The 24,071-nt window shown below is 43.4% G+C and overlaps 1 protein-coding gene across 2 annotated transcripts in view; it reads left to right on the top strand.

Annotated features, from left to right (window-relative positions):
* LOC141111141 (indolethylamine N-methyltransferase-like) overlaps window positions 1–21,966 on the top strand; it is an 85,575-nt gene extending 63,609 nt beyond the window's left edge. For both annotated transcript variants that reach the window (XM_073603182.1, XM_073603181.1), the window contains exon 4: window positions 16,883–21,966. In XM_073603182.1, the coding sequence (XP_073459283.1) occupies window positions 16,883–17,312 (430 nt within the window). In that variant the 3' untranslated portion in view covers window positions 17,313–21,966. The remainder of the gene's footprint in view (window positions 1–16,882) is intronic.
* The last annotated feature ends 2,105 nt before the right edge of the window (window positions 21,967–24,071 follow it).

Genomic DNA, 24,071 nt, shown 5'->3' with positions numbered 1-24,071 from the left:
CATTTTCTGGAATTTACACAGCTTTTAGTTTATGACTGCCTATCTCATTTCTTGAGGTGCTAAAATGGCAGGGCAGTACAAAACCCCCCAAATGACCCAGTTTTGGAAAGTAGACACCCCAAGGAAATTGCTGAGAGGCATGTTAAGCCCATTGAATATTACATTTTTTTGTCCCAAGTGATTGAATAATGATAAAAAAAATAAAAATAAAACATTTTTTACAAAAAGTTGTCACTAAATGATATATTGCTCACACATGCCATTGTTATATGTGGAATTGCGCCCCAAAATACGTACGGGGCCCCGAAAACCAAGCACCGCCTTCAGGATTTCGAAGGGCGTAAATTTTTGATTTCACTCCTCACTATCTATCACAGTTTTGAAGGCCATAAAATGCCAAGATGGCACAAAACCCCTCCAAATCACCCCATTTTGGAAAGTAGACACCCCAAGCTATTTGCTGAGAGGCATGTTGAGTCCATGGAATATTTTATATTTTGACATAAGTTTGCGGGAAAATGACAAACTTTTTTTTTTTTTGCACAAAGTTGTCACTAAATGATATATTGCTCAAACATGCCATGGGCATATGTGGAATTACACCCCAAAATACATTCTGCTGCTTCTCCTGAGTACGGGGATACCACATGTGTGGGACTTTTTGGGAGCCTAGCCGCGTACGGGGCCCCGAAAACAAAGCACCGCCTTCAGGATTTCTAAGGCCGTAAATTTTTGATTTCACTCCTCACTACCTTTCGCAGTTTTGAAGACCATAAAATCCCAAGATGGCACAAAACCCCCCCAAATGACCCCATTTTTCAAAGTAGATGCCCCAAGCTATTTGCTGAGAGGCATGTTGAGTCCATGGAATATTTTATATTTTGACAAGAGTTGTGGGAAAATGACAAACGTTATTTTTTTTTTCTTCTTGCACAAAGTTGTCACTAAATGATATATTGCTCAAACATGCCATGAGCATATGTGGAATTACACCCCAAAATACATTCTGATGCTTCTCCTGAGTATGGGGATACCACATGTGTGGGACTTTTTGGGAGCCTAGCTGCATACGGGGCCCCAAAAACCAATCACTGCCTTCAGGATTTCTAAGGACATAAATTTTTGATTTCACTACTCACTACCTATCACAGTTTCATAGGCCATAAAATGCCAAGATAGCACAACCCCCCCCAAAATTTTTTTCTTTTTTCAATTTTCAAAACTTTGTGACAAAAAGAGACGTCTGCAAAATACTCGCCATACCTATGGGGATACCACTAGACATGTGCACACTGAAATATTTCGTTTCGGAATTTCGTTTTCATCTGAAAAATAAATTTATTTAGTTACTCCCGAAATTCGTTTTTATTTATTTCGTTTTTCGTTAAAAATTGCATTCGTCCGAAAATCCAAATTAAAGGGGTTGTAAAGGTAAAAAATTTTTCACCTTAATGCATTCTATGCATTAAGGTGAAAAAACTTTTGACAATACCGCCGCCCCTAGCCCCCCCGTTTTACTTACCTGACGCCTCGAATCTTCGCTGCTCGTTCTCGTCATCTCCACTGCAGCTCAGCCTGGTCGCTGATTGGCTGCAGTGGATGGATTGAAAGCAGCGCAGCCATTGGCTCGCGCTGCTGTCAATCACATCCGATGACGCGGCGCGCCGGGGGGCGGGGCCGAGTGATACAGCGAGCGGCTATAGCCGCCGGCTGTATCACGGGAGCACGCCCGCAAGCACTCACCACCATGCGAGGGAGCTCGCATTAAGGTGGTGAATGCTTGCAGGGAGGAGCTGAAACAGCCGCCGAGGGACCCCAGAAGACCAGGTTCGGGGCCACTCTGTGCAGAACGAGCGGCACAGTGAAGGTAAGTATAACATGTTTGTTATTTTTAAAAAAAAATAATTTTACCTTTACAACCCCTTTAAGGTCGAATCTGTCATTGAAGGCTTATGGTGTCTGTCGAATGTTCAAAGAAGATTCGACGGAGCAGCTAAACTGTACGACGTCGTATAGTTTACCTGCTCCGTCGAATCTTCTTAGAACTTTCAACAGACACCATAAGCCAAAGTACGTGTGTACTTAGTTCTAGCTATTTTACTGCTCCTCCTCTTTGGTTACAATCAGCCAATAACATTCATCATCATCATTATTTTTATTTACCTTTTCTCCCCTACGTCGAATCTTTCCTCCCCTTCGTCGAATCTTTCCTCCCCTTCGTCGAATCTTTCCTCCCCTACGTCGAATCTTTTCTCTCCTACGTCGAATCTTTCCTCCCCTACGTCGAATCTTTTCTCTCTATGTAGAATAATCTCAGACTAATAGAGCTAAGGTTAGGCACATTCGACCACAGGTTTGATGGACACAGATTGTTATTGTCATCATCATGTCGAATCTCCTATCTATATCGAACTGTTGTAGCAACGAAAACGAAAATAAAGCATTTGTTTATGTCGGATCTTTCGTTTTTCGGACTCTGCACTTTCGTTATCGTTTGTTAAAACGATAACGAAAATACCTGAAATTCGGACGAAAATGCATTTGGACGAAAACAAATGCACATGTCTATATACCACATGTGTGGGACTTTTTGGGGGCCTAGCTGCATACGGGGCCCCGAAAACCAATCACTACCTTCAGGATTTCTAAGGACATAAATTTTTGATTTCACTTCTCACTACCTATCACAGTTTCGTAGGCCATAAAATGCCAAGATAGCACAAACCCCCCCCCCCCCCAAATTTTTTTCTTTTTTCAATTTTCAAAACTTTGTGACAAAAGAGAGGTCTGCAAAATACTCGCCATACCTCTCAGCAAATAGCTTGGAGTGTCTACTTTCCAAAATGGGGTCATTTGGGCATTCCATGGCCTCCTAAACTGTGATAGGCAGTGAAGAGTGACATCAAAAATTTACACCCTTAGAAAGCCTGATGGCGGTGCTTGGTTTTTGGGGTCCCGTACACAGCTAGGCTCCCAAAAAGTCTCACACATGTGGTATCCCTGAACTCAGGAGAAGCAACAGAATGTATTTTGGGGTGTAATTTCACATATTCCCATGGCATGTTTGAGCAATATATCATTTAGTGACAACTTTGTGCAAAAAAAACCAAAAACATTTTGTCTTTTTCCCGCAACTTGTGTCACAATATAAATATTCCATGGACTCGACATGCCTCTCAGCAAATAGCTTGGGGTGTCTACTTTCCAAAATGGGGTCATTTGGGGTAGTTTGAACTGTCCTGGCATTTTATGCACAACATTTAGAAGCTTATGTCACACATCACCCACTCTTCTAACCACTTGAAGACAAAGCCCTTTCTGACACTTTTTGTTTACATGAAAAAATTATTTTTTTTTGCAAGAAAATTACTTGAACCCCGAAACATTATATATTTTTTTTAAAGCAAAGGCCCTACAGATTAAAATGGTGGGTGTTTCATTTTTTTTTTTCACATAGTATTTGCGCAGCGATTTTTCAAACGCTTTTTTTGGGAAAAAAACACTTTTTAAAATTTTAATGCACTAAAACACACTATATTTCCAAAAATGATTGATGAAATAAAAAAGATGATCTTATCTCGAGTACATGGATACCAAACACGACATGCTTTAAAATTGCGCACAAACGTGCAGTGGCGACAAACTAAATACATTTTTAAAACCTTTAAAAGCCTTTACAGGTTACCACTTTAGATTTACAGAGGAGGTCTACTGCTAAAATTACTGCCCTCGATCTGACCTTCGCGGTGATACCTCACATGCATGGTGCAATTGCTGTTTACATTTGATGCCAGACCGACGCTTGCGTTCGCCTTTGCGGGGGGGACAGGGGTGCTTTTTTTTTTTTTTTTTTCCTTTCTTATTTTTTTTGCTTTTTTATCTTATTTGTAAACTGTTCCTTTCATTTTTTTTTTTTTTTTTTTTTTTAGCATTTTTATTGTTATCTCAGGGAATGTAAATATCCCCTATGGTAGTAATAGGTAGTGACAGGTACTCTTTTTTGAAAAAATTGGGGTCTATTAGATCCTAGATCTCTCCTCTGCCCTCAAAGCATCTGACCACACCAAGATCGGTGTGATAAAATGCTTTCCCAATTTCCCAATGGCGCTGTTTACATCTGGCAAAATCTAAGTCATAAAATGCTCGTAGCTTCAGGTTTCTTAGGCCATAGAGATGATTGAAGCCATTCTGGTCTCTGATCAGCTCTATGGTCAGCTGGCCAACGGCTGCATTCTCAGGTTCCCTGTTGGGACAGGAGAGCCAGAGAAAAAACATGGAAGGTGGGAGGGAGGTCATTCCCTCCCACTGCTCGTAAAAGCAGTCTAGAGGCTAATTAGCTGCTAGGATTGCTTTTACATGAAAGCCGACCACTGGCTGAAAAGAATGATACCAAGATGTTACCTAAACCTGCAGGCATCATTCTGGTATAACCACTTAAAGTCCAGCAACATACCAGTACCTTGCTGGTCCTTGTTGGGCATATATTGTAAACTTTTTTTTTCATGCAGCCTGTGGGCTGAACGAAAAAAGAGATTGATCGGTGGGTATGCCCACCATTAGAATACCTCCCTTCATCCACCCACTTCTAATGATGGGCATATATGCACCGTTTATATATACCGAAGCATGGGGGCATCCTCCCGCAAAAGGTAGGAGCAAATCGCTCCTCCTCCGCCCACTGCTGCCCCCACGCTTCGGCATATATGCTGAAGTATGTAACTGTGATGGTGAAATCACCTCCGACAGCGCTGGAGTCACGGCTTTATGTATCGTGGGAGCAAACGCTGTTGCTGTCAAGATAAATAAATCCGCGCTGCAGCTGAATGGCGTACCTGAAAACGAAAAAATGGTTAACAATAAAACACAGTAAACTATAAAAAAATTACATACCTGAAAAGCAAACATAACAACAATAAAACATTGCAGAATAGAATACAGTAAAAAAGAGCAGAACAATAGTGAGAGAATAGAGAGAGAGAGAACAAAAAAAAGACAACTATTTTTGTTTTTTTTATTTTATTTTTTTTTGTGTATTTTTTTTTTTTTTACTTTTTTTTTATAACTGTAACTTTTATAACTGTAATGCCCCGTACACACGGTCGAATTTTCCGACGGAAAATGTGTGATAGGACCTTGTTGTCGGAAATTCCGACTGTGTGTAGGCTCCATCACACATTTTCCATCGGATTTTCCGACACACAAAGTTTGAGAGCAGGCTATAAAATTTTCCGACAACAAAATCCGTTGTCGGAATTTCCGATCGTGTGTACACAAATCCGGCGCCCAAAGTGCCATGCATGCTCAGAATAAATAAAGAGATGAAAGCTATTGGCTACTGCCCCGTTTATAGTCCCGATGTACGTGTTTTACGTCACTGCGTTCAGAATGATCGTATTTTCCGACAACTTTGTGTGACCGTGTGTATGCAAGACAAGTTTGAGCCAACATCCGTCGGAAAAAATCCTAGGATTTTGTTGTCAGAATGTCCGATCAATGTCCGACCGTGTGTACGGGGCATAACCGATTCCAGGTTTGGGTCTCTCAAAATGCGATGGCATCTTGGGAGACCCTGTGAAAGTGTGTCCTAGTCTGTGCAATGCTGTACCCTACACTAAAACTCAACTAGTGTATGGTAGCGCTCAAAACATTCACCAATGCATAAACCAGGATTGCCAGGACAGGAGGGACAATAATACCAGGTGTCACGCCTATATCCGCGCTTTCTGCAGACACGACATTTTCTTTGGGGGGCTCGTTGGGTAGGGGTGCTCGGGAGGACATAAGGAAAATGCCTCTCATGCAGCCGGCTTACTGCATTTGGCTGGGGAAGGTGAGGTGAAGCACCGTCTGGAAACAGAAGGGCTCTGACGATCTCTTCCTGGAATTTAAGGAAGGATCCAGTCTGTCCTGAAGCTCTGTATAGCACATGAGCGTTCAGCAAAGCCAATTGAAATAAGTATACAGACACTTTTTTGTACCAGCGTCTGGCCTTACGGGCAACTAGGTACGGCGCCAACAACTGGTCGTTGAGGTCCACCCCTTCCATATTTTGGTTATATTCGTGGACACAGAGGGGTTTCTCCACAACACCAGTCGCCGTAGTAATTTGGACCGTCGTGTCTGCATGAAGGGAGGTAAGAACTAAAACATTCTTATTGTCCCTCCACTTCATAGCGAGCAAATTATTACACCGCAAGCAGGCTCTCTCCCCCAGCCTAAGACGGGAATCTACAAGCCGCTGGGGAAAGCCCCGGCGATTAGGTCGCACGGTGCCACATGCTCCAATTTGATGATCAAAAAGGTGACTAAAAAGTGGCACGCTCATGTAATAATTGTCCACATATAAATGGTACCCCTTTCCGAATAAGGGTGACACCAAGTCCCACACAATCTTGCCAGCGCTTCCTATGTAGTCAGGGCAGTTTGTCAGCTCTACGTGACTATCTTTGCCCTCGTAAACCATAAAACTACATGTATAGCCTGTGGCCCTGTCACAGAGCTTATACATCTTGACCCCGTATCAGGCACGCTTGCTGGGAAGGTACTGTTTGAATGACAAGCGGCCAGAAAATTTAATCATGGACTCATCAACGCAGACACTTGATGGGGAGTAAACAAGTCTGCAAAACGTTGGTTGAAGTGGTTTACGAGGGGCCGAATTTTGTAGAGCCGATCGTATTCAGGGTCTCCACGAGGACGACAGAGTTCATTGTTGTTGAAGTGCATGAACCGCAAGATCTGCTCGTATCCCTGGTCATGGAGGCAGAGAACAAGGGCATATGGTGAATTGGGTCAGTGGACCAATATGACCGCAACTCACACTTTTTAGTTATGCCCATGTTGAGGGATAGGCCCAGAAAGAGCTTAAATTCGGAAACCGTAATTGGTCTCCAATCTCTGGCAAGGGAGGACTGGGGAATAGTGGCGATGTGTTGATCAGCGTATAAATCGCTTTGGTCCACAATAGATCTATAGAGATCTTCAGTGAAAAACAGCGAATAAAAATCAAGTGACGTAAAATCAACCGTTTCCACCTGAATTCCGGGCTGGCCAGTGAATGGGGGAAGTACGGGTGCTGCAGAAGTGGTGGGCTCCCAATTAGGATTGGCGAATGCAGCAGGAAGGGCACTATGGGCACAACGGGCCTGTGTTCGTCTTCTTGGTGGCAGCGGGACACTACTTGTGCTTGCCACCTCGCCAGCTTGAACTGCACTTATGGGACTTGCCACGTCACCACGTGATACTGCAGTGCTGGATGTACGACCAGGGTGTACTAGGCCGCTGGTGCTTGCCAGTTCACCAGAAGGAATAGTGGCACTAGTACTGCTCTGCTCCATACGAGAGCCCTGCAGTTTTTGCACATCAAGGACAGAAGAAGAAGTTTGGGGTCTGGTACGCCTGACCTTGGCAGGGACCACAACTCCGTCGTCAGAGCTATCTGTTATGGAGCCGCTGTCGTCTACAGGATCGTATTCTGAGCCTGAATCTGACAGATGAGTGACTTCCTCTTTATCTGTCATGTTCAGAAACGTGTAGGCCTCTTCACTAGCGTACCTTCGATTTGCCATTTTGGGCTCTAAATTTAGGGGTACACTAGTGAGACTCACAGGCAAAAAAGCTCCTGACTGTCAGCGACTGTATCAAAATGCTACCAAAAAACTGTTAGCGATCGCAGGGATCAGGCCTGACTCTGTGAACGTTGCAGTTATGTGTGCGCAGTGTTTTGTAAGTGTCAGTGATCGATCGATACTGCACTTCGGTGGGCTAGGCTGGGCCGAGGGGCAAAACGCAGGTGCTAGCAGGTATCTGGGCTGATCACGCTAACACTGCGTTTTTGGGGACCCTAAACTGCTGGGGACGCTAGTATAGATCTGATCGGATCAGATATTGATCCGTACAGATACTATACCACTAAGGGAGGTGTATGCTGCATGCGTGGGTGTTAGCGGTACTGGCACTAACCTGACGCTGCCTGGGGCGACGCAGACCTTATCTGACCCTAAAAACTTAACTTATATCACCGCCGGGCGATTAGGGGGTTAAACCTTTATAAGGTAATAAACGGCGGGTGCCCTAAAACTATAATAAACAAACTAACTAACCAGTGTCACCCGTAACAGTTATACGGTGTTCACTGGTGAAAGGGTTAACTAGGGGGCAATCAGGGGGTTAAAATCTTTATTAGGTGGTATATGGGGGTCCCTGTCGCTATAAAACACTGACGGCGAACCTATATACTTACCTCCCTAACTAGCGTCACCTGTGTCACTAATACAGCGATCAGAAAAACGATCGTTTAGTGACACTGGCGACGGGGGGGTGATCATGGGGTTAAAACTTTTTTAGGGGGGTTAGGGGGGTACCCTAGACCTAAAGGGGGTTACCCTAGACCTAAAGGGGGCTAACCCTAACTGCCCTACCACTTATAACTGTCACAAATGACACCAATGCAATAATCAAAAAGAAAAAAAAAACTGCTTTTGGTGTCACTGTGACAGGGGGTACAAGGGAGTGATCGGGGGGTGATGGGGGGGGGGTGAAAAGTGTGCCTGCGTGTTCTACTGGAAGTGTAGTGTTGTGCAAACTTACTTGGATGTCTTCTCTCCTCGGCGCCGGAACGAAAAGACCGGCTCGAGGAGAGATGACATCACTTCCTCTGCTTCTGGACACAGACAACTGCATAATGTGCTAGTATGCATTGCATGCTAGCACATTATGAAATGCTCACCTTGGAATGAAGCCCTTCAGTGCTGTGCTGTCACCGCTGAGAGAGCTGACATCTTCCCCTGGTCTTTATTCTGGGTTTGTGCATTTCGGCTATGTGATTGGCCACAGCCGCAATGACGTCACTCCCGTGCATGCACTCAGGAACCCTTGGTTTCCAGGACAAAGCTTTGAAGCTCCGGCAAGGTATGCTGGACTTCAGACCACATGCGTTGGTGACGCAACTGGCCATGTTCAGGGTGAATATCTCCTAAACGGTGCACGTTAAGGAGATATTCATTTTTCCTACAGGTAAGCCTTATTATAGGCTTACCTGTAGGTAAAAATGAACAAGCAGGCTTTACTACCACTTTAAAGTGGATGTCAAGCCTGATTCATAAAATGAGAGCTGGGTACATATATCTGCAGTGTTTTCTTATCTTTCTTCAAATTCTTAAGTCCCATGGCTTTCTCCTGCTCCATTCTTCTGTTAGCATAACTTCTGACAAGTTCTCTGTCAACTGTGATAAAACCATTTTATGTCAGGGAGGGTGCTATAAATAGATTAGCAGAGTGCTGGTCTATTCATAGCACAGCTCTGCCTATGTGGAGTGGGGGTGTGTGCCTTTCCTCCAATCAGCTGTCGCACAGTGTATGGCAAGAATCCACACCCACAGGTGAATCAGGAAGAGAAAATTCTAACAGGACGTGCACTTTTTAAACTGTATATAAAGCTGAAGACAGCAGATATCCATGTAAAACTTATGTAGGGAGATTTGTTTCATCTCTGTGTATCATCTGAGGCTGTTCACTTCACTGGGTATATGTGACGCTTTACAACCACTTTAAGGTCCTTTGCAATATAAGCCAAGGAAGCTATTAAAACTCTGTAGTGTAGTAATGCTTTTAGTAAATAGGAATTTATAGCATATGTAGCAGGGTTGCTAACCAATTTAGCTTGCTAGCTGAAAACTAGCCTGGCTGATTGATAGGGGATGCACTGGTTCTTTCCCTAACTCTGGATTTGATGCACTTCTCTCTTCTGTCACTAGGTGGCATTGTTGCCCGTGGCATTAGAATGATGAGGGCGTAGTGAATTCAGATGAGGAGTGAATGGGTTGTTTCAGCCAATTGGCAGGGATTTCTTTGGTCTCTTGGCATGCTGGGAGAGCCTATTTTTTCAGGAGGAGTCAGGTGATCGGGGTTCTGTGCCACCTGGAATGCTGTCTGGGTGGACGTGTGTTACAAGGCCCCAGGTTGCTAGGCCAGAAGGCCTATCCTGGGAGCACCTGGCTGCTAGGTGGTTAGAGGCCTATCCAGGTTTGAGAGAAGCAGAGCGGGGTTGGGTCTTCAGGCTGGAAGCTCAACAAGTTGCAGAGGTTCCACCAGACGGGGGAACTGGATCGTTGCCAGCGGTGAGGGAGAAACAGTTGCCTTAAGAGACGACCACTCCTGTCGCCAGGGGCAAGTGATGTTCAAGGCCAGAGGTAAAGGGAGGAATAGTCACCAGCAAGGGATCCTCATTCTTATTATCAGAGGCCAGTGCTTGGAAGTCTGAAGAAGTACCAGAGCAGCCTTTTCACCAGCAGCGGATGGTGAAGAAGTGGGAAAGCTTCAGCAGAGTGCCAAGCTAGGTACCCGGCGGGTTAGCAGGGGTGACGCTTGAGGAATATACAGTGGGTTAGCTGTGGAAGAGCTCAGGGGATCCAGTGACGACTGGGATCTTGAAGTCTAGTGAGAGACCAGGAGCTCAGAGAGTGAAGATTTAAAGTAGGATGCTGTGAGATGTGGGTAAAGATCTAAAACGGGTTACTATGAGTTACGTGTACAGATCTCTATTAACTGTTGCAAACTCAGTTGACATAGGAGACAGTAGTTATACAAATACAGTTGCTGCATCCAGCTTAAAGGCCCTCCACCTGTATAGCTGTCTGCCTATTATTTTGTCTCAGAGTCTGCCAATTACCATTGCATCTGCCTAATGGTGTCCTGGCCCTAACCCTCGCTCCCCCAGTTCTGTTAAGAGACAATAAATCTCCTTTTCTTGCTTTCAAAATTAGGATTTTTAAAACAGCTTACCTGTAAAATCCTTTTCTTGGAGTACATCATAGGACACAGAGCCTCAAGTAATTACTTGGTGGGTTATGGGCCTACCTTCAGGTGTTGACACTGGTATAACCAATACAGGAAGTTGACTCCCCTATATAACCCCTCCTCCTTCCAGGAGTCCTCAGTTTTTGTAGCCAAGCAATATACTCTCACCCCATAAAACAGAGGGGCGGGAGCTCTGTGTCCTATGATGTACTCCAAGAAAAGGATTTTACAGGTAAGCTGTTTTAAAAATCCTATTTTCTTTATCGTACATCATAGGACACAGAGCCTCAAGTAATTACTTGGTGGGATGTCCCATAGCAATGCTACTTGAGGGGAGGGAGACACAACCCGTAGGGCACCCCCAGACCTTGAGGAATTATACTTCTGCTTGCAGCACACTGCGCCCGAAGGCGATATCCTCATTCCATTTTACATCTACTTGATAAAATTTTGTAGATGTATGCACTGAAGACCAAGTCGCGGCCTTGCAGATCTGAGACATGGAGGCCTGGTGACGCACTTCCCAAGAAACACCAACCGCTCTAGTAGAGTGCGCCTTAACTTGAAAAGGGGGAATCTTTCCCTTTAAATCATAAGTTCGAATTATAACTTGCCGAATCCACTTAGCCACAGTGGATTTTGCCGCTGCCTGTCCTTTTTTAGGACCCTCTGGCAGAATAAATAAGACATCAGTCTTACGAATCTGAGCAGTTTTCTTTAAATAGATCTTCACTGCTCTCACCACCTCAAGACAATGTAGTGACTTTTCTTCCTTGGAACATGGTTTTGGAAAACACGATGGCAGGACAATATCTTCATTCAGATGAAAACCTGAAACCACTTTTGGCAAAAAGCCTGGATGAGGGCGTAACACCACTCTGTCCTCATGAATAATCAAATATTTCAGGAAAGAGCAGCCAATTCTGAAACCCTCCTTGCTGAGGATATAGCAACCAAAAATATCAGCTTCCTAGTCAGAAGGACTAAGGGAATCTGCTGTAATGGTTCGAATGGCGGTTTTTGTAACACTGACAAAACTAAATTCAAGTCCCAAGGGCTTAAGGGTAATTTAACTAGCGGAATAATCTGCATCACTCCTTGCATGAAACCCCGCACTAAAGAATGCGTAGCAAGTGGTCTTTGAAATAAAATTGATAAGGCTGAGACTTGGCCCTTAATAGTACTCAAGGCCAACTTCATCTCTATGCCTACTTGTAGAAAGGCAAGAATTCTCCCTATAGTATATCTCCGAGGGTGCCAACCCTTGGATTCACACCAGGAAACATAAGCTTTCCAGACTCTATAATATATAGCTCTAGAAGCTGGCTTCCTAGCATTAAAGTAGAAATAACTGCCCTGGAAAGCCCACGTCTTTTCAGAATGTGGGTCTCAATAGCCAGGCCGTTAAATTTAGCATTCGTAAAGTAGGATATTGGCCCCTGTGAGAGCAGGTCTGGCCTTAGTGGAAGGGACCACAGATCCTCCACTGCCATCTTTACGACCTCTGCATACCATGACCTTCTGGGCCATGCTGATGCTGCCTGAATTAGCGGTTTTCTTTCCAGCTTGATCCTGCAAGTCCAAGATCCAGAATAGGGGGAAATGCATAGATCAGTAAAAGCTGGTCCCACAGTATCATCAACGCATCTGTTCTGCATGCGAATGGATCATTTGTTGTGGACACAAAATTTACTAACTTTATGTTGCACTGGATACTAGAAGATCTACATCCGGAGTCCCCCATCCTTGACAAACAACCCGAAACATGTCGGGGTGAATAGACCATTCCCCTGGGAATAATCTGCTGGTGGCACATGTAGTGCGCGTGCCAATTCTCTATTCACGGAATGAAGACAGCCGATGGGCACGGAATATTTCTTTCTGCCCAAGTTAGAATATGGTTCACTTCTCTTTGCACTGAGAGATTCTTGGTGCCCCTTTTGGTGATTGATATAGGCCACAGCCGGGGCATTGATGGATTGCCCCGACAGGATCCAATCCCTTAACCTGGAAGTCCAGGCTTTTAGAGCCAGACGCACTGCCCGAATCTCTAGGATGTTGATGGGCAAGGCTCTTTCGGTTCTTGAACACTGTCCTTGGACAGTTGTCTTCTCTTTCATTACCACTTTCCAGAAAAGTGGTTTGAAGTATTTACTCTTTAGGACATTCTTTAGTAACCACCAATTGAGGCTTTGGGACACCCTTGGGGACAGCCGCATTGGCAAGTCCAAAGCTTGGATCGTTTTGTTCCAAGCAAATAGAATACTGTTTTGCAACAGTCTCGAATGGAAATGGGCAAAGGGAACTGCTTCGAATGAAGCCACCATCCTTTCTAACAACCTCATGCAAAAGTGAATGGAGGGACCTCCTTTTGACCTGACCATCTGCACCAACTCTTTTATAGAATGGTGTTTTTTTTGTTTTTGTTTTCCTGGGCAAGAAGACCCTTTTTCTGGGCTGTATCTATGATCAGACCCAAATGCTGCAGCCCTTTTTTAGCGATTTTAATGGAGACTTTACTAAGTTGAGAATGCAACCCAGACCTTTCCAGGTAACTGGTTGTAATGCGTACACCTTACTCTGAACAGCGATTGGTCTATTAGCAATAGATCGTCTAGGTATGCCAAGACTGTTTAAGCCCTGTGCCCTTGACCTGGCTACAGGTGGGGCTATCAACTTTGTGAACACTCGAGGTGCTATAGTTGGCCCGAAGAGCAAGGCTATAAACTGAAATGCTGCTGTTCTACTTAGAACCGCAGAAACCTTTGGTGAGCGGGAAATATATGGACATGCAGAAATGCATCCCTGATGCCGATAGGCGCCAGAAGTTTTCCTCCTTGCAGGAGAGAAACTACTGACTTGATCGACTCCATAGAAAGGAGCGGATCTTCAGGAACTGATTTAGATTCTTTTAGATCTAGAATGGATCTGTTGAATTTCTGCGTGGCTCTGTACATGTACAGGAAACGCATGAAAAAGGCAGTGAAGGTTCCAAGGAACCTAAGAAAAAACAGAACTATCAGCTGACTCTACTAGAGGTAGCTTGAAAGAGGCACAACTCATCTCGTATAAGCAATTTCTCAGATTGCGAGGCTGAAAAAAAGTTCAACTCTAGTTGTCTCCTCTGCAGAGGAGTACTCGGTTTGCCTTTCTTCCCGATTACCTGAGGGTAATCCTTCATCCTCTACCCACTGTTCCCTTGATAAGGGATCTCAGGTGGGGGAGGGGGATCTAACACGCTTCCCATCATTGGATAGCGGATGCGATTAAAGTCGCTAATTTTCCTTCTAGGCCCTGCAGGGCGGAGGAAAAACGCATCTTCAATCATATATACAGGGGCTGAATATTTTCTCCTCTTAGGCTCAGTTTCCACTATTGCAACCCTAAAGTTGCGTGATTTTACCACGATCCTTTGCCGCCAAGAATATGTCGGGGCGCGAATTTGATGCAACAGGAAACAATGCCTGTGTATTCTAGAGGTTTATGGACCTCAAGTTGCATCAAGGTGGTACCAAAGTTGTGCAGGGACTGCCTTGAAGTCGCACAGATCTGAACAGTATTTCTTGGAAATCATGCCCTAGAGTCTGACGGTGGAGGTCGTCACCACTGCCTAGAGGCAGCTGCCCCTGCGCAGGGGAAGGAATCTGTTTAAGTGACTTTGTCCAAGGTCACAAGGAGCCAATGTGAGAACGAGGTCCCACGTCTTTCAGGAAGCCTCCCATGGCTACGCTGGCCATCAGAGTAGTTAACCTGTGAGGAGTGGCTCCTTCACTAGTGAACACCGACATGTGGATCTGAACCCATGTCTGCCAGGAAGTCTCCCATGGCTGCACTGGCCGTCAGAGTACTTAACCTGTGAGCTGTTGTGGCTTCACTTTAAATAAAAGGACATTTATACCTTGTACTGGACAAAAGAGCTTTACTGCTAGAAATCATTTGGATGTATTTCACCAAACCTTCCCCAATGAAAAGGGAAACTAGTCAGACACCCTTTTTTGCAAGATGCTTAGGCTGACCAACCCTTTTAACCACAGGGTCCTAAGCATGTTATTTAGCACAAGCGCAAGGCGAGACGCCTGGTGGATAGGGTCTTTTATGGCATCTATGGCGAAATATAGCGCCATTGGTAGGAGGATTTTAACGAAAAAAAATTCCAACTCCTTATCTGTTGGATGCTTAAGCAATTATGCATCTTTATTGATGCTGGAAATCGCAGCGTCTACTGCTGGTACTTTCCTCCATGATAGAGAACTGAGAAACTCTTTGGAGGGAAAAAAATGCTTATCCAGATGATCCCATTCAGCATAAATAAGCGCTGTAAAAGGTTGTTTTTTTTTTTTTTAAGAAAAAAAAAACAAAGAAGGGACCTGGAGTGTTTGGCCGGCTTCCCTAAACATCTCACGGCATGGCAGCGGACCCTGGCAGCTCCTCGGCATCTTGTTCTACACAGCATCCTGGGCTTACTTTGATTGATGAGCCTAATACTTACCTTGCTATGTGAGTTGCTATTTGGCACCTTTTTATTTTTTAATAAAAAGCTTTTAAACAGTCTGCACTTAGATGTGCTTCTCTATTTGTTTTTTGTGTTCAAAACAATTCTGTCCTCCTCTGCCTCCAGAACAAGTGTTCCTTCTTTGTCTTCCCTATCCCTCCCCTTATTTTCTGCAACCTCATTTCCTGTAAGGAGCATATAAACCAGTCCAACAGTTTCATTTGCATATCAATAGAGCCTTTTTTTTTGGCCAAACACAACACATGTAACTAATTCATTTATATCTAAGCTATAAAAAATCACCTACATAGCCATAGCAACACAATCGTTCAGAGATTTTGCACTTCGCAGAGGTGCCTTGACGCAACATTGTGGCTTTACATACGTTTGCAAACATATGCAACAAAAAAGCTCTTTTAACCTAAAATTTTGAAACAGTAAAAATATTTCTGGGAATTAATTTTTTCCCCAAAAAAACTTTATCTCGTGCTTCTAGCAATTTTCCTTAGAATGGTAAACATCCCTGGTTATTTTTTAGCATTTTGAAAATAGAGATGGCTGCTGGGAACGAATGACTCAGGAGTTTCAGTACATCAGTAACCGTCCACTGGCCAAAGAGAAGCATTACGGGACCTAGAAGAAAGGCCGGGGGGAGTATTAGTAGTATTTCTGCCTTCATTAGTAGTAGGATCATTACTTATAGTAGGAACAGTAACCATAGTGCTACAAAAATATTATTATTATATGACCTGTAATAGTAGGAGAAAACGCAATACTATTATCACCTTTATGAATAGTAGTGTCTACAGCAACATACCCATTAGAAAGAACAGTAATGAAAAGGTGTAAATGTAAAATAGTAATTGTAGTAATATTGCTAGCATTAGTAGTTGGATCAATTTTATTAATAGTACAATAATTGTAGTAATAAAAAATATATGTATTATCTGGTGTAGTCCTTTTTTATCTTTACTTCTAGTAGTAACCAAACTTTGGAATTAACAATAGTAGAAAAGGAAAAGTAACATAATATTTGTAGTAATATGGCTATCATTATTAGTTAGATCAATACTAATAGTAGGAGAAGTAATTGGAATAATAAAAAGCTAATATACAGAATTATGTCATAGTAGGAGAGGGAGAAGGAGTTCTTTTATCACCTTTACTACTAGTAGTAAATGCAGAAGCAAAACCAGTAATAGTAATAGTAGCAGTAATGTGGTCGTATTATTAGTAGCATTACTGACATTTATTGTAGAATGATTCTAACAGTAGCACAAGTAATCGTAGAAATAAAAAATGATTATATTACCTGTAGTAGCAGTAGGAGGAGAAGTAATTCTATTATCAACTTACAACTAGTAGCGATTACAGTTGAATATGCATATAAAAATAGTAAAGTTGTAGTGGTATACTATTGTTAGTAGTATTGTCAGTTTAAGTAGTAGGATCATTACTAATAGTAATGGAAGAAATCACATTAGTAAAAAAAAGCTAATGATATCTATTGTAGTATCTCTGTTAGTACTAAAACCAGCAGTTATAGTACACATGATTCCTATTGCTATTATCAGACATGATTTCTTGTTCCAGACAAGGGTGGAAGGAGAAGGAAGACCAGGTGAGAAAAGTAATTAAAGGGGTTTATAAGTGGGACAACCATGAAACCAATGGCCTGGATCCTGAGGTGGTGCCACAGGTGGATTGTGTCCTCAGTCTATGGATATTAAATGTCATCAGTAGAACAAAGGAAGACTTCCTGAGGAACCTGGAGAGATTCACATCCAGACTGAAACTTGGAGGCCAGCTGATGCTGTTTCTGGTGCTGAACATGACCTTCTACAAGGTGGGCCACCATCGCTACTTTTGCCTGACCTTGGACGAGATAGAAGTACAAGAACTCGTGATTAAAGCCGGCTTCGTCATTGAAAAGTCATCTGTCATTAAAGCTGTGGAGCCCAGTGATATTGTTGACTACAGCCATATGAGTTATGTCCTTGCTCGCAAAGTAAAAGAAGCCTGAAAACCAAAACCCAGAGATCTCATCTCATCTCATCTCATCTCATCTCATCGTGGTGAACCAAACTTACAACTTGAATAAAATATATAATACATTTTGCCATTTCCTGAAACATTGTATTTATGTTTTCTTTGGGAAAAAGGTACAAGCCTTTATTTAAAGCCAACTGTTCTCTCCAATAGGAAAACGAACAAGAAAATGTTACATTTTTTTTAGTAAAAATGTTGCTGTCCATGCCTTCCTGTCCCGGTGACAACCACACTACCCCATTTCTTGTACAAGTTTCACAGGAACAGGAACTGTGGGAATTTCTGCAATGGGACAGTAGACACATTATTTACGAAAGGCAAATCCACTTTGCACTACAAGTGCAAACTACAAGTGCAAAGTGCACTTGAAATTGCAGTCGCTGTAAATCTGAGGGGTAGATCTGAAATGAGGGGAAGCTCTGCTGATTTTATCATCCAATCATGTGCAAGCTAAAATGCTGTTTTTTATTTTCCTTGCATGTCCCCCTCGGATCTACAGCGACTGCACTTCCAAGTGCACTTTCAGTGCAATTTCAAGTGCACTTTGCACTTGTAGTTTGCACTAGTAGTGCAAAGTGGATTTGCCTTTCGTAAATAACCCCCAGAGAGTTATAAAATCCTGATATTAAAGCAGAGTTCCACCTAACTTTTTTTTTTTTTTTTAACAAATACTGCAGCTGCTGATTTTTAAAGTAAGGACACTTACCTGTTGGGTGGATGCGCCGCCATCTTCGGTAAGAGAATCAGGAAGTAAAGCCTTGCAGCTTCGGGCTTTGTGGCTTCACTTCCTGGTTCCCTACTGGGCATACGCGACTCGTGCTGCACGATCCCACTGGTCTCTGCTGTCTTCTGGGACCTGTATGTCTCCCAGAAGACAGCGGGGGGGACGGAGAAGGCCCCGGAAGTGGCGTAGGTATCCTCGGGTGGCTCGGCTATCTATGACCGGAAGTGGGAGCAGAATACCTGTATTAAACAGGTATCTGCTCCCCTGTCCCCCCTGAAAGTTGCCAAATGTGACACCGGAGGGGGGGAAGATTCCAAAAAGCAGAAGTTCCATTTTTGGATGGAACTCCACTTTAAAGTATATGTGACATAATCATTTGTCTTTTTGTCTAATGGAATTGTTTGCATACATTACTTTGAATGTAGCACCTTCTACCAATAGGTAGATGCTAGTAATGTTTTTTTACTAGGAACTGTCAGCACAGGCAAATTTAGGCAGGCTTATGCTGCAAGCTAGGCCTGTCTGTTTTAAACTGGGGGCTGGGCGTGGTCAGAATAGCAGTAGGTGTGACCACCTGTGCTCTAGTTCTGAGGCGCCTCCCCTGCTTCCAGGGAGAATATTCTGGAAGAGGGGCTTGGGCCTAGAACTGGAGTGGCAGGCAGCTCATGTGGGAGCCCTGGCCAATCCCCAATTGGTATTGGCAGGGGGCGGGCCTCCTATATAAGCTGAGGTAACATGCCACTGGGGGGAGATGTCGGCTGAGTGAAGTGAGGAATTTAATACTAGGCTGCAGCAGGAGGGCACCCCCATCTGGAGGGGGGTGTACGATCGCAGGAGGCGGCCCAGGGAGAGCTGTGAAGGAACTTTGCCTCTACATGGTCATTGGCAATGTCTTTGTCATCACACGGCCGGTGATAACTCCTGGAGCAGAGGGGCAGGTGAAGCTGTCGGAACGTATGGTCCGGTTCAAGTTCCTCATCAAGGACTCAGGGCAGTGAGAGGTCGGTGAGTGTTACCACAGTGGAGGGCTGGATGTGCCAGGGAGTCTGTGAGGGAACTTTGCTTCTACACGGTCATTAGTAAAGTCTTCATCATTTACACAGTGAATAATGGGGAATCCTGGATCAGATGAGAAACTGTGGGGATATGTGTCAAATCGATGTGGCCTGAGGGCACAGGATTTGCAAGCTGGGCTAGCTGGGAACAGTAGTCCACCATCCAAGACAAATATGCTTTTAAACTACTGGACCTCCAGGGAGAGGTACTGCAGGTCTCAGGCCCAGTAGCAGCGAGCAACCAGAGCTTACTTGGGGACTTATTCAGAGGGGGTTCTTATTGCTCGGGAGACGAGGATGTGACATTATTTTAAAGAAATTTTGTGCAGGAGGACAGAAGTTTTGGGCAGGAGAGAAGAAGTTCTGGGACCATCACTCTTACACATCAAGAGTGATGTCCTCACCCTTTACACGGTAATGGATGGGGAAATCTTAGAAGGAATAGTCTGCGGGAGTTGAGCAGAGGAGGAGCAACAGTCTGCATGGAGATGCAGGAGGAGAATTATACACAGTACAGATACACATCATTTCTTCTGGCTCTAACTTTGTGCTATGAAGATAATCTTTAAAACATGATGGCAAACGATTCTTTGGACATCACATATACCCTTTTCCCATCCAAGTTGTACCCCCCAATAAAACAACAAAAACAAAACCAGCAAAAGACTGTTCATTGTCTCTGCAAGTGATGTATGAAGTCTGGCAGCGGGGTGAATTGGCAGATTGTCTGTTACTAGCGGCAACTACATCGCTACATGTAGTTTTAGCATGCAGTCATGTGACCACACACCCTCTCTGCCCATCCCTCTTTCTGCAGGGGGTCGGTGTCCGAGGGCAGAGAGCGAATGACATGTAGGACAGCAGAGAAAAAAGCTGTGTATCAAGCAAAACAGGGCTGACCAGCGGTGTCGCAGCAATGCTATTTGGCTACAAGCGCAGCATGCATCAGCACAGCATCCTGTAGCTACAATCAGTAAGCTGAGAAACACAAACTGACCACACCAGCATGGATCTGCCTCTGTGCTTGGTGCGGTCAGAATACTACAAGACTCTCTAAAAGAATAGGCAAGAGCCCCATGGATTTGTTCATTGTAACTGCACAAAAAGCAACATATACAATATTCTTTAATAAAAAGGGAATTCCTTACATGAATATCAATTATAAGGCTTTATATACTTCTCCACTTTATCCAAAGGAAAAACTGTCTGTAATCAGGCTTCAGGAGGCATTTTCTTTCTTGAAATTAGTCCAATCCTCCCTTTGAGCCTTTTGAAATTCCAGCAAAGTTTAGATTTTGTGTAATTTCTCACTGAAAATCTCTAACTCTGACCTGTTTACATCTGCCCTGATTTATGTGTGTAAAGACTGAGCAAGGGAAGGACTACAACTCCAAGAATTTACCTAATTTATGACCAGGTCTCATTATACAGCAAGCATTGCTGGTTGAAAACAGTAAGGAGAATGTTAGACTAATGCAGAGGGGCCACAGCTCTCACACAATAGCCTTTCTATGTGGAATGATACAAGCCAGGGGCTTTTAGATTAGGGAAGGATAAGATGAGATAAGACATTGAAGCTCACCAAAATTAGATGTTAGGTTGAGCTTTAAGATGAGGGTTAAAGATAGTCCAAGCTTGAGGGTTAGGAGTAGAGCTAGGATGAGGGTTGACCATAGGGCCAAGGTAGGAGTTAAAAGTAGGACTAGCTTGAAGGATAGCGCTAAGTTAAGAGTTAGGTAAGTAGTAACGGTAGGGCTAGATTAAGGGTTAAGGAAAGGGCTACAGTAAGTTGAAAGTTAATGATAGGGCTAGGTTGATGGTTAAGTGTAAACCTTAATTAGGAGTAAAGGGTAGAGCTAGATTGAGAATTAAGGATAGGGCTAAGGTAAGAGTTAAGGTCAGGGCTAGGTTGAGGGTTAAGGATAGGGCTAAAGTAAGACATAACAGTAGGACTAGGTTGAAGATTAAAGCAGAGTTCCACCAAAAAGTGGAACTTCCGCTTATCCGATTCCTCCCCCTCTGGTGCCACATTTGGTACCTTTCGGGGGTGGAGCAGGTACCTGTTTTTTACAGGTACCCTGTCCCCACTTCCAGGAGACCAGGCCACAGCAAATTACGCCAGCAGCTCAGCCCCCCTCCTCCTTCCCCTTCTGCCAGGCCAGTGAAAGAGCACAGCGCGCTTCGCGCATGCTCAGTAGGGACCCGGCCGTGAAGCCAAAAGGCTACACTGCTGGATTTCCATACCCGCAATGGCGGCAGCAGCACCCGACCAGCCGATGTAAACATCGGCAGCGGTATCAACATTGCTGGACTTCAGGACAGGTAAGTGTCCCAATGTTAAAAGTCAGCAGCTGCAGTATGTGTAACTGCTGACTTCTAATTTTTAAAGGGGGAGGCGGAACTCTGCTTTAAGGATAGGGCTACAGTAAGTTAAAAGTAATGCTTGGGCTAGGTTGAGGGTTAAGTATAGGACTTATATGCTTCCTGCATGTGATACTGAATGACACAGGCAGAATGAAGACAGGAGAAGCACATGACATTATTTTAATGTAAAAATTCTATCAAACTGTACAGTACAGTAAATATTTATACTCTCAAAGAAATCCAGAGGGATGAGACATTATCCTGGATACGGCTTGTGAACACGCTGCTTCTATCAAAATATACAAAATACTACAAACAAAAAAATGCTGAATGCCACATTTTGCAACAAGGTAGAGAAAAGGCACACTACTCAGAAGGCACAACCATTAGGGGGTGCTGTCCTTTAAATCTTAGTAATGCAGATTGGCCACTAGGAGGCACCATTTAAGAGAAATTTAAACTACTGTGTATTTTTCATTTGGTGACTTTTGATTTTCATTAAAAGTGTATCTGAAGTCAATACGTCTAGGATTACTATGTGAATATCTGTATTAATTAAGATAATTTTCTGGTAAAATAGGACTTTGGTATTTTTTTAAATTAATCTTTGATAGCACCATAGCATATCATAAATAACAGTTTAGCAAAATATAACACACACAAAGAACAGGATCGAAAAAGCTTAGAAAAGTTAACATTAGTGAAACTCCTGGTATGATCATAGTTACATTGGTCCTGCTCGGCACGATGTAAGTATGCATATCTCATATCTGAGGGGCCACTGGAAAATCTGACCATCACTGTAGTAGTCGGCGCTACTTCAGTGATAACGGCGATCTTTCGGGTCCTATTCCAAGTGGCGTACCCACTGCATAATGACCACAGGAGGTTGCTCGCACATACAAGTCATTAACAGAACACTTTTTTTTTTTCTAATGAACATTCTCTGATTGGACAAGGTGGAGTAGTGACATCACAATCTCCACCTCGTCCAAACATAGAATGCCTTGTAGTCATTAAAAAAAATACAAGCCCTTCTGTGATTGGTGGCTGTACCGATCAAACACCCCCTGTGGTCAATGTGCAGAGGGGAAGTCACTTGGCACAGGACGCAGAAAATCAGGGCTAGCATTGTAGTAGCAATTATTACTACATTGATAGTCAACTTCCCCAGATATGCATATATCTCATGTCTCTCTCATATGTTCCCCATGATTAAGCTCCAAGGGGCAGAGCGAAACACGTTGGGTACGTGGCCTGGCTGACGCTGCCATTCATCTCACTTTATGCACATGGGTCTGCTTCAGGACGTGTGGCTTATGGATCGCTTCCTATGAGATATGCATACTTAGATTGTGGCAAGCTAGACCAATGTGCCTATGCAGTAAAAATATACAGCTGGAATTCAGCTTTAAAGAAAAATGTAGTCATTGCTTCTTCGTTGCTCATTTTACTGGGTCTGTGATAGGTTGCAGCAAAGAAGGTTAGAACAGACATAAAGGTCCAGACCAACACGCTAAGATCCTCAATTTCAAGGCACATGGATCTTGCTTTAATTCACCACCCCCTCTGATATCATGTCATCCTTTCCAGCGTCTGGATCATTGCATCCTGGATGGCAACAGCAAGAGGAATGACAAATGATATCACTGGGGTTGGCACTCACAACGGTATGGTCAGTGTTCATAAACTGTACCACTATTGATACAATACAATCAAGATGTCCAGTTTAAATATTTTTTCACATTTTTGTAACTGGAACTTCTGATTGGATGAAACTGGATATTAATTGTCTTGTCTTATGGGGGTCTTTTTAGAAGACATTTGTTGGATGAATGCCACACAAATTTGTAAATGCTCAACAAATTTGGTCTGTAAATTCTGTAATAGATTAAAGTGAAGCTCCACCCAAAAGGGGAAGATTTGCTTATTTTCCTTCCCCCCCTCCCCCAGGTACCTGCTTCTACTTCCAGCTGACTTCACCGCGGCAAACTCATCCGAAAGTTCGATATAATTAAAATAAGTGCAGCACTTAATAAATATATATATATATATATATACACAATCATCCCATATGTGATCATGTGCCTATAATGCAAATAAGAAAAATGTTTAAATCAAACGAAATTAGTAATTTGGCATGATTATTCGTACCATATCCTTGTGAAAATGTGTAAATAAACCAACGTGCCACTTATAATACACTTGAAAGAACAAATAGATTGATGAATTTATTGCTTCATAAACAATTGTTCATGTTTTCCTTGTGGAATTATGTTATAAACGTGCCAGTCCACGAAACAAAAATAGATACAAACAAAAATTGATCGATTGATCTCTTTACAGACATCCACCGCCGTGCTTTTCCTTATATTACTGTACTCCCTCCACTGGGTGTGCCTGTACCTTCATTCCTATTTAATCGTTCCTTGTAAAAGGTAATTTCTCTGAAGTTCCCCTCTGGATGATTTTTCCTCTCCTTCAAATCCCAATCAGAGCAATGCCATGTAAAACAATCAGACCTTGTAATAGTGCTTTATCCTTTTAAAAATGTATTAAACCATACAGCACACCATATATGCACTCACAT

The sequence above is a fragment of the Aquarana catesbeiana genome, linkage group LG10 (assembly GCF_042186555.1).
Source record: "Aquarana catesbeiana isolate 2022-GZ linkage group LG10, ASM4218655v1, whole genome shotgun sequence".
NCBI lineage: Eukaryota > Metazoa > Chordata > Amphibia > Anura > Ranidae > Aquarana > Aquarana catesbeiana.
Note: the sequence above shows the minus strand (reverse complement) of the source record. Positions and strands in the feature narration are given on the sequence as shown.